The 14622-nt window shown below is 44.4% G+C and overlaps 1 protein-coding gene across 1 annotated transcript in view; it reads right to left on the bottom strand.

Annotated features, from left to right (window-relative positions):
• The window catches only part of LOC141139049 (PIN2/TERF1-interacting telomerase inhibitor 1-like), a 207469-nt gene that overhangs the window by 119099 nt on the left and 73748 nt on the right, over positions 1–14622 (bottom strand). The window contains exon 6 of the mRNA XM_073624825.1: positions 7543–7622. Coding sequence (XP_073480926.1) covers positions 7543–7622 — 80 coding nt within the window. The remainder of the gene's footprint in view (positions 1–7542; positions 7623–14622) is intronic.

Below are 14622 nucleotides of genomic sequence, written 5' to 3'. Positions count from 1 at the left end.
TTTGAACTGTCTATGGTCGGCTTAACACCGATCTCTGCTGAACCGGCAGAGATTCAAACCATCTATGACTGGCTTAACACCGATCCCTTCTGAACCGGCCAAGATTAGAACAATCTATGGCCGGCTTAAAACTTATCCCTGCTCAACCGGCAGAGAGTCGAACCGTCTATGGCCAGCTTAACACCTATCCCTGCTCAACCGGCTGAGATTCAAACCATTTATGGCTGGCTTAACACCGATTCCTGCTGAACTGGCCGAGATTCAAACCGTTTATGGCAGGCTTAAGATTCACCCCATCAAGGACTGGTGCCACAGGGAGGTTCATAGGATGGAAGAAGCTCAGGTTACCACAGACTGGCAAGTTCCACATATGCTAACAGAGCCACATGGACAGCACTGACCAGTTAAAGGAGTTGTAAAGGCAGAAGGTTTTTCATGCATGAAGATAAAAAAAACCTGTGTGCAACAGCTCCCCCTCAGCCCATCTTTATCCAGCGACGTTGCAGGAGTGTCTCAGCTGCCCGGGACTCCCCTCCTCATTGGCTAAGACAGCAGCGCAGCACAATTGACTCCCGCTGCTGTTAATGTCAGTTAGCCAATCAGGAGAGAGAGAGGGGCGGAGCTGTGTCGCGGCTCCGTGTCTGAATGGACACAGGGAGCTGTGACTCGGCTGGGGTGCCCCCACAGCAAGCTGCTGGCTGTGGGGGCACTCAACAGGTGGGAGGGGCCAGGAGCACTGAAGAGGGACCCGAGAAGAGGAGGACCTGGGCTGCTCTGTGCAAATCCACTGCAACAGAGCAGGTAAGTATAACATGTTTGCATACCTCCCAACTTTCTGAAATCGGAATGAGGGAAACCTATTGACAAAAGTATGTAGGCATAGGACACACCGCCTTATGACTAAGGCCTTATAGGCTGAAACGCGTCAACTGTTCTTATTTACGTATGGTCACTGTGGCTTGTCAATAAATATTATACTTCTTAAGAGCAATCACCGGAGTGCGGATCATCTTTTCCTCATTTCCCTACTCAGCCAGTGACTGTGGATCGAGCACCCGGAATCTCTGCTTTCTATGTGATGTATGGGTAGTAGCATTGACTTTTTTGTTTATACACCCCTTAAAGGAGAATTGTATAAAAATAAAAAAAGAAGATTGGTTAAACCCACAAGTGCTTTTTACCACTACTATTCTTTTATATTGGCTTTTGTTACTTAAAATGCAGCAATTTAGAAATTGGATGGAAGGTTTAGCACTGGGAAACATTTTTTTGAAAGATAAATAGTATATTTTATGTACAACTATACGGATCAGACCAAAATTAGCGACAAATCATGAGGAAAGAGGGACATTTTTCCAAATCAGGGACGATCCCTTGAAATCAGGGACAGTTGGGAGCTATGTGTTTGTTTGTATTTTTAAAAAAACGACTTTACAGTTACTTTAAATCCCATCTGGTCTGTCTTGGAAGTGCAGGATGAAGAAGAGACAGAGAGTGAAGGGCCTTGTGGACGGCCTTCCCAGAAGAGTTGAAGCTGTTATAGCTGCAAAGGGTGGGCCAACTCAATATTGAACCCTACGGACTAAGACTGGGATGCCATTAAAGTTCATGTAAAGGCAGGTGTCCCAATACTTTTGAATATATATATATATATATATATATATATATATATATATATATATATATATATATATATATATATATATATATATATAGAGAGAGAGAGATAGATATTATACATACACACACTGTATAAATAAATACATATATATAAAAAAAAACTTTTTTTTTCTGCCTTTTTACTCTTCAAGTATGTTAAACAGCCCAAAGTTTCTGAACCATGGACCATCATGCCCTACTAGGTGGTCAAGAGTGTGGCCACCACTCATAATGGAGTTCAGGTGCCCTTCCTTTTAGAACATGTACAACATATCAGGACAAACATGCGCTTTTTAACATTGAAAAAACGGTCCATTAGCGAAAGGATTAAAAAAAAAAAAAAAAAAAAAAAAAAAAAGCCCAGCAACTAAAAGGTTAAAAATCAAGCAGGCAGTGACAGCTGCCATAATTCTAGCCTGACAGGTTCCTCTTTAAATTTAGAGCGGGCTCTGTGTTGTGATGTCGGTGGAGATAATTGTGAGAGTTTGGGACATCTTGATGTCTTCTGTGAGGGTGGATCAGGGTGGGGGAACCCGTCCGATGTGCATTTCTTGGTTTATCTGTTTAACTAGCAGAGCGGAGATCTTCATAGTTTTCACAGGAGGGTACGGCGTGTTTATTATCACATGCGTGATAGACGTCAAGTCAGGGCCATTGTGCAATACTCAGGACTAGGACACACACCTGTCAGGTACTCCTGAGACATCAGCTCACGCATACGAGTCCTTTATACCACGATGTGTTCCAGCTGTGATCCCAACCAGGAAAATAAGTTGGCACGCTGACCTTCCACATTAGGAGACCAGATGGCAATCCAGCATAGTGTTGTTGTCATCATTGTTTTTATTATTGTTGCTTTTATAACGATTTTATTATTATACACTGTGTGTGTCCCGGTCTTTAGTAATGATCGGGAGCAGGTGGGCCTAGCTCCCAATCAAGTGAAGGCTGTGATGGCCAATCACAGTGGTCAGGCAGACCCTCCCACCACGTTCCCGTGTGTAATACCCCAGTTATAGGAACATCAGGATTGTGCAGGGAGGGGTAAAAAGATGCAATGTATGTCCCTTGGTTGGTACATTACATAGATAATCTCCAAATCAAGCGCAATCTGAGACTGATATGTATACCCCGATTTGACCCTCTGGTTTATTATGTGCTATGCAAATGTATTAGATGTGTTATTGGTTACACATTGTGGATGTAATAACCTGGACATGCCTTTTGCGGTTTAAATAAAATAATTGAAAAAAAAAAAAAAGGATGCAATGTAATTAGATGCTCCTGACATGCTCTGAGAGCTACAATGTATGTACTTTTCTTTACACATTAACAAGCACTGATGTTGTAACGCAAATGGTGACCATTGCTGACAAAGCTACACAGACTGGAGCTTCAGCAAACAAATAAACAGCTTGTTCCGGAAGCTACACCCAATAGGGTCCTGGGGGAAAGGGATTTGGGATGTACAAGAAGTAATAATAAAAAAAAGAAAAAATCAAAAAAAAAAAAAATCACATTGCATCTGTGGTCAGTAGGAGGAGGAACCATCTTTGGTGTCAGTGGAGGGAATGGTGCCCCATCAATGGTGTCAGTGGAAGGAAACCTGTCCCATTTTTGGTGTCAGTGGGAGGAATAGTGCCCCATCATTGGTATCAGTGGAAGGAAATGTGACCCACTATTGGTGTTAGTGGAAGGAAATGTGCCCCATCGTTGGCGTCAGTGGTCAGTAGGAGGACAAATAGTGTCCCATCAGTAGAAGGAATTGTGTCCTATCAATGATATCTTTGGTACACAAGTGCCCCATCATTGGAAGGAATTCTGCCCCATCATTGGCGTCAGTGGAAGGAATTCTGCCCCATCATTGGCGTCAGTGGAAGGAATAGTGTCCTATCATTGGTGTCAGTGGAAGGAAATGTGTCCCATTGTTGGCGTCAGTGGTTAGTAGGAGGATGAATAGTGTCCCATCATTGGTGTCAGTAGAAGCAATAGTGTCCTATCATTAAAGTGGAGTTCCACCCACTTTTACAACTCTTCAGCATTCCTCACTAAACTGTGCACTGTAAACGAATTGGATATTTAAAATTTTCTTTTTCTCAGCACCTACTGTATATCTGCTGTATTCATTTTTCACTTCCTCCTCCCTGGCCGTGGCCCATTGCATCATTTCCTGTTTGCAATGCCTTCTGGGAAGGGGCGGCAACTTCCTCTGACACTGCCGTTGCTATGGAAACTTGACGTGAAACCTATTACACTGCTTGTGCTTCACTGAGCATGTGCGAGATCTGCAAGGATGAAATCCAGGAAGAAATACAGTCTGGCTTCAGATGCCCACACTTAAGATGGCCACGGCCTGTTGTAAGTTTATAAAATAACAAACTACTGCTATAAACTAACAAAACAGACCTTAGTTTACAGACTAACTTTACTAGAATACATTAAGCTTGTGTATTATAGGGGTATTTTTATTTAAAAAGTATAATTTCGGCCGGAACACCACTTTAATGTAATTGGAAGGACAAGTGACCCATCATTGGCGTCAGTGGAAGGAATTCTGCCCTATCATTGGTGTCAGTGGAAGGAATAGCGCCCCATCATTGGTGTCAGTTGAAGGAAATGTGTCCCATTGTTGGCGTCAGTGGTTAGTAGGAGGATGAATAGTGTCCCATCATTGGTGTCAGTAGAAGCAATAGTGTCCTATCATTAATGTCATTGGAAGGACAAGTGACCCATCATTGGCGTCAGTGGAAGGAATTCTGCCCCATCATTGGCGTCAGAGGAAGGAGTAGCACCCAATCATTGGTGTCAGTGGAAGGAATAGCGCCCCATCATTGGTGTCAGTGGAAGGAATAGCGCCCCATCATTGGTGTCAGTGGAAGGAATAGCGCCCCATCATTGGTGTCAGTGGAAGGAATAGCGCCCCATCATTGGTGTCAGTGGAAGGAATAGCGCCCCATCATTGGTGTCAGTGGAAGGAATAGCGCCCCATCATTGGTGTCAGTGGAAGGAATAGCGCCCCATCATTGGTGTCAGTGGAAGGAATAGCGCCCCATCATTGGTGTTAGTAGAAGAAATAGTGTCCTATCATTGGTGTCAGTTGAAGGAAATGTGTCCCATTGTTGGCATCAGTGGTCAATAGGAGGATGAATAGTGTCCCATCATTGGTGTCAGTGGGAAGATAGCCCTCTATCACTGCTGCCAGTGGGAGCAAAAGTGCCCATCATTGGTGTCTGTAGAAGGAATAGTGCCCCATTATTGGTGTTAATGGGATTATAGTGTCCCATCGTTGGCGTCAATGGGAGACTAGTGTCCCATCGTTGGCGTCAATGGGAGACTAGTGTCCCATCGGTGGCGTCAATGGGAGACTAGTGTCCCATCGGTGGCGTCAATGGGAGAATAGTGTTCCATAGGTGGTGTCAATGGGAGAATAGTGTCCCATCGTTGGCGTCAATGGGAGACTAGTGTCCCATCGTTGGCGTCAATGGGAGACTAGTGTCCCATCGGTGGCGTCAATGGGAGAATAGTGTTCCATAGGTGGTGTCAATGGGAGACTAGTGTCCCATCGTTGGCGTCAATGGGAGACTAGTGTCCCATCGGTGGCGTCAATGGGAGAATAGTGTTCCATAGGTGGTGTCAATGGGAGAATAGTGTTCCATCGTTGGTGTCAATGGGTGAATAGTGTCTCATCATTGGTGTCAATGGGAGAATAGTGTCCCATCGTTGGTGTCAGTGGGAGAATAGTGTCCCAAGGGACAGATAAAAGGCAGGCAAACGTGCACATCTGGCCTGTGGGCCACAGTTTGGAGACCACTGTCTTAAACTTTTAAAAATATAAATATAAATATAAAATGGCCTGACAGGCATGAATACGTTCTTAATTTCTGTGTCAGTATTTTAAAAAAAAGCCAGGATCAGACAAATCCGCCGACCACCATATTTAAAAGCAATGCAGCAATGGCAGCCCCGATAACACAGTGAATACCTGTATGTAGTATTATGTTTTATCTTTTTATACAGATATCAGTCCACACAGACACTTTCACCTGGAAGTCTGGAATCACAACCCACAGATGTTTGGACATTTTTTGGCCTAGAAATATTTGTATGTTCTTCACATGTCATTTAAGAAACATACACACCTAAACATCGCATTTCCTTATCCATTTCACCTATAAAGTCATTCTACATTGTGCAATACTTACGGTATGTTGTTTTCATATATTTAATTTCCATTTCCTTATTCATTTTACATGATGCAATATATTCATGTTGTTTTTATTTAGTGCTTACGTAGGTAATGTACATGATCTTTATTTTTGGCACTTTAGGTTTGCTGTTCAGCAATAACCACCTCTGGCCATTATCTATCAGTCCCTCCCTCATACCAGGGTGAAGGTGTAATCCTGGACTAGGATCTCTAATTTCATCCCCCAATCCAATCACTGTCCTAATTTTACCACCTTCACCTCCATAACATTTCCAAAATGTGCCACTTCTTTATCAAGGATACCTTCAAGATACTAAATCACTCCCTTGTTATCTCTCGCCTCGACTATTCCATCTCCCTCCTCATTGGCCGACCTCTACACAGACTATCCTCTCTTCAGTCCATCATGAATGCTTCTGCCAGATTCATCCACCTTACCAACCCCTCAGTGTCCTCCACCTCTCTCTGCCAATCCCTACACTGGCCTCCTCTCAGTGTCCTCCATTCCTCTCTGCCAATACCTCCACTGGCCTCAGCTCAGTGCCCTCCAGCCCTCTCTGCCAAACCCTTCCACCGGCTTATTCTCAGTGTTCTCCACCCTTCTCTGCCAATCCCTCAACTAGCCCCTGCTCAGTGTTCTTCACCATTCTCTGCCAATTCCACCATTGGCCTCTGCTCAGTGTCCTCCACTCCTCCCTGCTAACCCCTCCACCCCTCTCTAACAATCCCTCTACTGGCTGCCATTCAGTGTCCTCCATCCCTCTCTGCCAATCCCTCCACTGGGCTCCACTTAATGTCCTCCACCCCCTTACCTACCCCCCAACTGGCCCCTGCTCAGTGTTCTCCACCCCTCTTTGCCAATCCCTCCACTGGGCCCAACTTAGTGCCTTCCACCCCTCACCCCCTTACCAATCCTTCAACTGGCCCCTGCTCAGTGTTCTCCACCCCTCTTTGCCAATCCCTCCACTGGGCTCCACTTAGTGCCCTCCACCCCTCACCAATCCTTCAACTGGCCCCTGCTCAGTGTTCTCCACCCCTCTCTGCCAATCTCTCCACTGGCGTCAGCTCAGTGTTCTCCACCCTTCTCTGCCAATCCTTTCACTGGCCCCCGCTCACTGTCCTCCATCTCTCTCTGCCAATCCCTCCATTGGCCTCCACCCCTCTCTGCCAATCCCTCCGCTGACCATAGACTTTGCATCCAACTATGTCACTAATATGCTTTATGAACGCCCCCCCCCCCCCCCTCCCTTTTGCTTTGTGTGAACTCCATTATCGGGTACATAGCTAATACGATGTACACCCCTAACCGAGTTCAATAGAAAACAGGAAGTGAGAGGAAATCCCTGAAAAGTGAGGGAATCCCTGTTTGTCACCAGAATTAGTTCCCCAATTAGAAGACTTTTTTCTCCTCTATGCCTGTTCTGGTGACAACCCAAAATTTGTGATTGTTATTCACACTCGGTAAGCAGGATAAACAGAGAGGCAAAATCTCCCTAACAGGGGCACAGACAACAATAAAAACCAGACAAGTGGTTCTAATCCCTCTTCACTTCATCCAAAAAAAGATTTTTTTTTTCATTTAGTTATACTTTAAAGGAGTGCCCTGGGCCTCTGCCGATGACATCACTGGTTATAAACAAAAGAAAAAAAAAAAAAAAAAACAGGTGAAGATTTACCTGACCCGACTTCTTTCTTTTCTCCCGCTTTCCAAAGATGCAGGCCAGATCGGTGTCACTGCGACAAGACAGGTCCTTTCCTGCATGACAAACGCAAACAAGAAGAGTATTTGAAGTATTGGAAGACGCTCGGTTTTGTTTTATTATTAAATAACCTTCTAAATCCAACCAGATTAAATGCCCGTCCAAACCAAACACCCGGAGCTGAGGAAACCACTCACTGCAAGCAGCTCCACCTTCAGTACACAGCGTGCAACCGTCAGAGAACGCAACACCAAAACGGCCGAACATACTGTGGCTTCTGATCTAGACTACTCATCGCCCTTTGCTGTCAGTACACGTCAAACCAAAATCAGAGTGGGCACCCAGATCACGACACCCTGGGCCAGATATAGTTTGAGCCATTGACTGAACACCCAACAGCTACATGACTATGTTGGGGGGCCATTTACCTGCTGTACAAGTCCACCTACAAGAGTTGCCTCTCTCGCCCCCCTCCCTACTACTTGTAAACCTTTTCAACTGACCCTTACCCTTCCCCTTTCTTTTCTTCTCTCTGTCTTTACCTCATGTTTAAACCTTCACACCCCCCCCCCCCTATGGTCCCTACTTTGAATTTCATGACTTCATGATCCTAGACTGCTGCAGAACGGGGCAGAAGAGGCTGTGGGACTTGTCTAGCTGCAGGGAGGAGTGGAGGAATGGGTAAGTAAATCTTTTTTTTTTGTTGCACATGACCAGTGGAGCTCCAAACTCCGAATGTGGTCTTTGCTTGCCTTTTTCAGGCCCCTAGGGCACTATTTCTCCCAGTGACGCCAACAATGAGGCACTGATCCTTCCACTGACAACAATGGGGCACTATTCCTCCCACTGACACCAATGGCACACTATTCCTCCCACTAACACCAACAATGACGCACTATTCCTCCCACTAACACCAATGATGAGGCACTGATCCTTCCACTGACATCAACAATGGGGCACTATTCCTCCAACTGATATCAACAATAGGGCACCATTCTTTCCACGGATACCAATGATGGGGCACTATTCCTCCCACTGACACAAATGATGGGGCGCTATTCCTCCAACTGGTATCAACAATAGGGCACCATTCTTTCCACAGATACCAATGATGGGACACTATTCCTTTCACTGATACCAATGATGTGACACTATTCCTCCAACTGATATAATCAATAGAGCACTATTCTTTCCACGGATACCAATGATGGGGCACTATTCCTCCCACTGACAGCATCAATGGGGCCCATTTCCTTTAACTGATAAGAATAGGGCACTATTCTTTTCACGGATATCAATGATGGGAAACTATTCCTCCCACTGATACCAATGATGGAACACTATTCCTCTCACCGATACCAATGATGTGGCACTGTTCCTTCCACTGACAATGATGGGGCACCATTCCTTCCACTGACACCAGTGATGGGACACTTATTCCTCCCGCTGACACCAATGATGGGACACTTATTCCTCCCGCTGACACCAATGATGGGACACTTATTCCTCCCGCTGACACCAATGATGGGACACTTATTCCTCCCACTGACACCAATGATGAGACACTTATTCCTCCCACTGATACCAATGATGGGACACTATTCCTTCCACTGACACCAAGGATGGGGTACTATTCCTCTCACTGACACCAACAATGACAAACTATTCCTCCTCCTACTGACCACAAATGCTATGGGTTTTTTTCTTTCTCCCACTGACCACCAAGCCTGAAGCATTCTCTACTCCCACTGGCCACAGTCTTGCCCCTCTAAAGTCTGAAGAACAGTAAACTGGTCCTTTATTTAGAAAGTTTAGATACCTCTGCTCAAAGACCAAAATGAACAAATAACCCTTCCAGTGCAGGCACAGCCCCACTGCAAGGATTACCTTATAAATTGCCCGAAGTTGGACTTAAATAATAAATAATAATAAATTCTGAAACCCTTCTGCTACACACTTTTGACCTGCAAGGCTGCCCTCTCGCCAAATCCTTCCAATCCTTCACAGGTACCTCTAGGATTTCCTTCTCCCCCACTCCTTCTACATCAGCAATATGACCTGGTCTTAGAGTTATCATGGATACATTCACCCGCTCCAGAACCCAGTAACAGCCTTAAAAAACACTTTTTCCCTGCACAGCAACAGAAGTTTTACCCATGCTAGAGAGTGATGTGAGCTTCAAAATGGTATCTAGAGACGGCAATATTAAATATGCAATGATACAACCAATATGACGGTTCTATCCAATCTGTCATGTACTCCTCTTTTCCATGTTCAATACTGTATCTTGGAAAAATCCAAAGAAAAACCATTATGGAAAGTAAAACAGAATGGGCTCCCGTTTAACCAAAGTTTTGGAAACCGTTACCGGAAGACTTCCGTTTTGTGTGAACTCGTAATGGAGCTGGAGGCACTCGGTAAAATCCAACGTTTATAAAGATTATTCTGGGCCAGCCTGAAATCTCCTTTCACTGACACATTTCACCCACAACTGGGCTTACAGGCTATTAAGTCCAGCTGTGGCTGAAATGCGTCAGTGAGGCTCCTTGAATAATAAAGCATTTCACGAGTGGATTTCAGGTGTGCGGTAGAGCTGCACAAAAATCATTAAAAAATCATGATCTCGATTCAACCCCCCTCACGATCTCTATGCAGAATTTCACGATTTATGTAACAAGTGTAGAGAGTTCTCTGCTCACTCAGCTGTCAAAAGAAAAAAAACTGTCATCCTGCCAAGTTTTTCACAACATTGTCCCTGCTGGTAGATAACTATAAACATTGTAACTTTACGTTCTTAGATCAAAGGGATGAACTTCGGTCTGTAAGTAAATAAGGGAAGTTTAACCACTTAAAGACTAAACCTTTTTCTGACACTTGTTTCTTACAAAGTTAAAAATCTGTATTTTTTGCTAGAAAATTACTTGGAACCCCCAAACATTATATATATTTTTAGCAGAGACCCTAGAAAATAAAATAGCGGTTGTTGCAATATTTTATGTCACACTGTATTTTCTCAGCGGCCTTTCAAACGCAATTTTTTGGGAAAAAATACACATCAACAAATAAAAAAAACTGTAAAATTAACCCAATTTTTTTGTATAATGTTAAAGATAATTTACACCGCAAGAATCGTGATCTTTATACCAAGCAAAAAAATAGTGATTCTCATTTTAGCCAGAATCGTGCAGCTCTAGTGTGTGGTTTGCTTCCCTTTCTAAAGCCTAGTACACACGATCGAAAAATCAGATGAAAAAATACCGCTTTCAAAAGCGAACGTAGCATAATCTGACCCACATAATCTGAGTCTGATTAGGAGGGCCAGTGACCCCTTGACACCTCTGAACTTTGTCTTCAAGTGATTTGACCTCTGCACTCAACTAAGGACCATACTGACTCTTCTTAAAGTAGACCACCCTAAAACTAAAATCCCTGCATCTACAGACATTGACGATCTAACACCAACCTATCTAACCCTGTGAAGAAAAAAAAAACAGTATACATACCTTTTCTGCAACTGATCCAACCCAATCCCACGCTGAGCTGTCAGCCGTTGCTTTCCTATAGGAGGTGGGTGCAGAGGACACCTCCGACAACGGAAGCCCTATAGTAACTCTATCAGTGAGGTGACTCCCCATTCATTTCAAAGCTGTTGTCAGCTGTGTCCTCTGCAGAGCTTCCACCGCTGGAGATCAGATTGGATCGCCTTCAGAAAAGGTATGTATACGGATTTCTTCTTTACAGGGTTAGATAGGTTAGTGTTAAAATGTGCATGTCTGTAGATGCAGGGATTTTAGTTTTAGAGTGGACTTAAACTTTAAAGAGGAGGTCCAGCCTGGGTGAAAAAAAATAAAAGTCAGCAGCTACAAATACTGTAGCTAATGACTTTTAATATTAGGGCACTTACCTGTCCAGGGAGCCCGCAATGTCGGCACCCCAGCCGATCTTCGGGTCAACTCCCGGGTGCTGCCGCTGCCATTCCTGGTAAGGGAACCAGGCTGTGAAGCTTTTCGGCTTCATTTCTGGTTCTCTGCTGCGCATGCGCGAAGCACGCTTTTTTTTTCTAATTGGTCCGGCGGCAGGGGAAGGAAGAGGGGGGCTGAACTTCCGGGAAATCAGGTGCCGTGGCCCATCTCCCGGAAGTGAGCAAGGGGCCCCGTCTCCCGAAAGTGGGCAAGGGGACCTGTCAAAAACAGGTCCCTATTCCCCCCTTCCCCCTGAAAGCCGCCAAATGTAACAACGAAGGGGGGAGGAAGCGTATAAGTGGAAGTTCCACTTTTGGGTGGAACTTTGCTTTAAGGATTTTTGTTTTTAAACCCTTTTATATTACTGTTGCTTAATAGCTTTTCTGTAACATCTGTTTATGGAAATATTTCTTGAGGCTCTTTTTTCCATTAAAACAATATTTAAAATTGTTATGCTGACTCTCTCAATGCTCGAACCATAAATCAAAGAGCTTTGCTTTAACTGAAGAAGCTACCATAGTGTAAACTCTTCCATTCCTGTCTGGATGTGCCAATGTTTTAACATTTTTTTTTGTTAAAGGTGGACGCTATGAACGATGCATATTCCGACTAAAACATGTGGTGGCAGCTACTGTGTACATGTAAAGGGTTAAATGTTCACTTAAGATCACTCTCAATCTGCTGGTCAGATTGTTGCCCTGCAAACTGGAAAATCGCTGCACAGGGTGAGTCTGGATGTGTAATTGTCAAAAAGGACTAATCAACTCTTTACAGCTGACCTTTTCCCCATTCTTGATTTACTATGCTTTGTTCTGCTCTGTGCATCTGTGAGGGGACAGCCATCTTTGTAGAGGCCGGGCTTTGCTTCTTTATGTCAGAGAGGCCCTTCTGATGACTGGTTGGGTTACAATCAAGAAGCAACAGCAGAGGTGGAGGAAGCACAGATACACAGAATGGATGAGGCAGAAGCAAAGAGATCCTTGCACCGCTGGTCCTCAGGCACAGCTTCCCCTCCAGCAAGGAGAACGGCGAGCTGCACAGTAGTGACATCACCAAATCTCACTCCAAAGTTCTCGAGGCTACCAGGCTTGCAAGCAGGGAGATCCTTGCACTGCAGATCCCCAGGTACAGCTTCCTTTCCAGCAAGGAGAACAGTAAGCAGCACATTAGTGACATCACCAAATCTCACTCCAAATTTGCTGAGGCTACCAGGTTTCCGAGCAGGGAGATCCTTGCAACGCAGATCCTCATGTGCAGCTTCCTCTCCAGCAAGGAAGTACAATGAGCAGCACAGTACCGACATCACCAAATCTCACTCCAAATCTGGCGAGCCAGGCAATCCCAGGCAGCAGTACCTTAGATGATATCACACTGCAGATATACAGCTATAAAAAGGAAACAAAACAGCGCCTAGGCACACAAAGCCAATTTTTTCAGGAGGAATTCAAGACAATCCTAGGAACCAAGCAGTCAACGCTCCTTAAAAAAAAAAAAAAAAAAAAAAAAAAAAAAAATCGACCCAACTATATTATACTAAAAAAAATCCTGCTTGCTCCTGGACTGAACGGATAGACTCCTAAATCCCATATTATTTGTTCACCCCTGCTTTAGAAGAACCCTGAACTAGCAGTTTCAAAACTATCCCTAACTGGAGGGGGCGTCTTCACCACCTTGAAAACAGAATCTGCCCTTTGGCCATAATATGTAACAACACACAAACAATCTACTTAATGGTAACACTTGTAATTGCCAATGAACTTTATAGGCAGAAGTCACACAAGCTCTTAGTCACTCTCACTAACACCAATCATATTGGATTATCCCGTGCCGATTCCAGAACACTTTCCCCTCCTGACTGCAACGCTGGGGGATGATGGGAGTACTCCTCTGGATGTAATACCACACTAAATGGCTTAATTTCAAGTGATTTTAAACCTGTTAAGCAACGAGGAAAGAAATTAAAGAAAAACATAGCTGAGCAATGAAGTCACCGCACTCAACCAGGGTGAGACCGAACAAATCCCTGTGTCATCTACAGAAGACCTCGAGCAAAACATCATTCTGCGTACCGTGAAGGCGATGCTCACCATTTCATAGCTCCAAGTTCATTTAAAGGCTAACGCCACCTTTAGAAACATGTTAAACCCGTGTTAGGGTGTATATAACATCTTGCTAAGCACACCCTCTTTCCACTAGGTATCGACGATATGGTTTTTTTGGTGCCGATACGATACAGATATTTCGGCCACCTCTCAGGCTGATAGCCGATATTATGTGCCGATATTCTGCACATTTAAAAAAAAATATAAATTTTACACTGTTCTTTTACATTTTTTAAAATTTTTTTATCACTATTGTTGCTGTCACAAGGAATGCAAACATCCCTTGTGACAGTAATAGACAGTGACAGGTCCTCTTTATGGAGGGATCGGGGGTTCTACAAGACCCCAAACCCCTCCTCTACACTTGAAAGTATTCAAAACGTCAAGATCGGTGTTTTAGAATACTTTATTTTTTTTAAACTGGAGTCTTTAAGATGCCAGTAATCCGGGAAGTGATGTAATGATCCCCCCACAACTCTATACTCCAAGAAATGCATCTAGTGGGTCGTAGAATCATGAGCCTCAAAAGACCCTGGGTGGGACATCACTACCATGCTACTCACTCGGGTTATGCCCGAGGAGTTAGCAGATGGATACATAAATCCCTCAATTTCGAAAAGAAAAAAAAAAAAAAAAAAAAAAAGATATCGCTGCCAGGTTACTAGATCCGAGACCCGACCGAATCATCTGCTTTTTTCAGGTCTTCAGCCAGCCGGTGAACGTGCTGGCTGGTTGCTCGGGCCTCCTGGTGTGACGGGAGAGCTCGGGCGAGCGGTGGAAGGCGGAGGGAGGACGTTCCCTCCCGCTGTTTGTAATAACAGCATCACCCTGGTATAACCCCTTGAAGCAATATCGGTAATATCGGTCAGTTTTGTGACGGATACCGATATTTCCAAAAAAGTGAATATCGGCCGCATCGATAATCCCTACTTTCCACCCATGACAGTGCGTGGGGTTTCTTCTCCCCTGCAGCTGCTGTCACTTCTAAGATT

The sequence above is a fragment of the Aquarana catesbeiana genome, linkage group LG04 (genome assembly GCF_042186555.1).
Source record: "Aquarana catesbeiana isolate 2022-GZ linkage group LG04, ASM4218655v1, whole genome shotgun sequence".
NCBI lineage: Eukaryota > Metazoa > Chordata > Amphibia > Anura > Ranidae > Aquarana > Aquarana catesbeiana.
The sequence above is the reverse complement of the archived record's forward strand: the minus strand, read 5'-3'. Positions and strand labels throughout refer to the sequence as shown.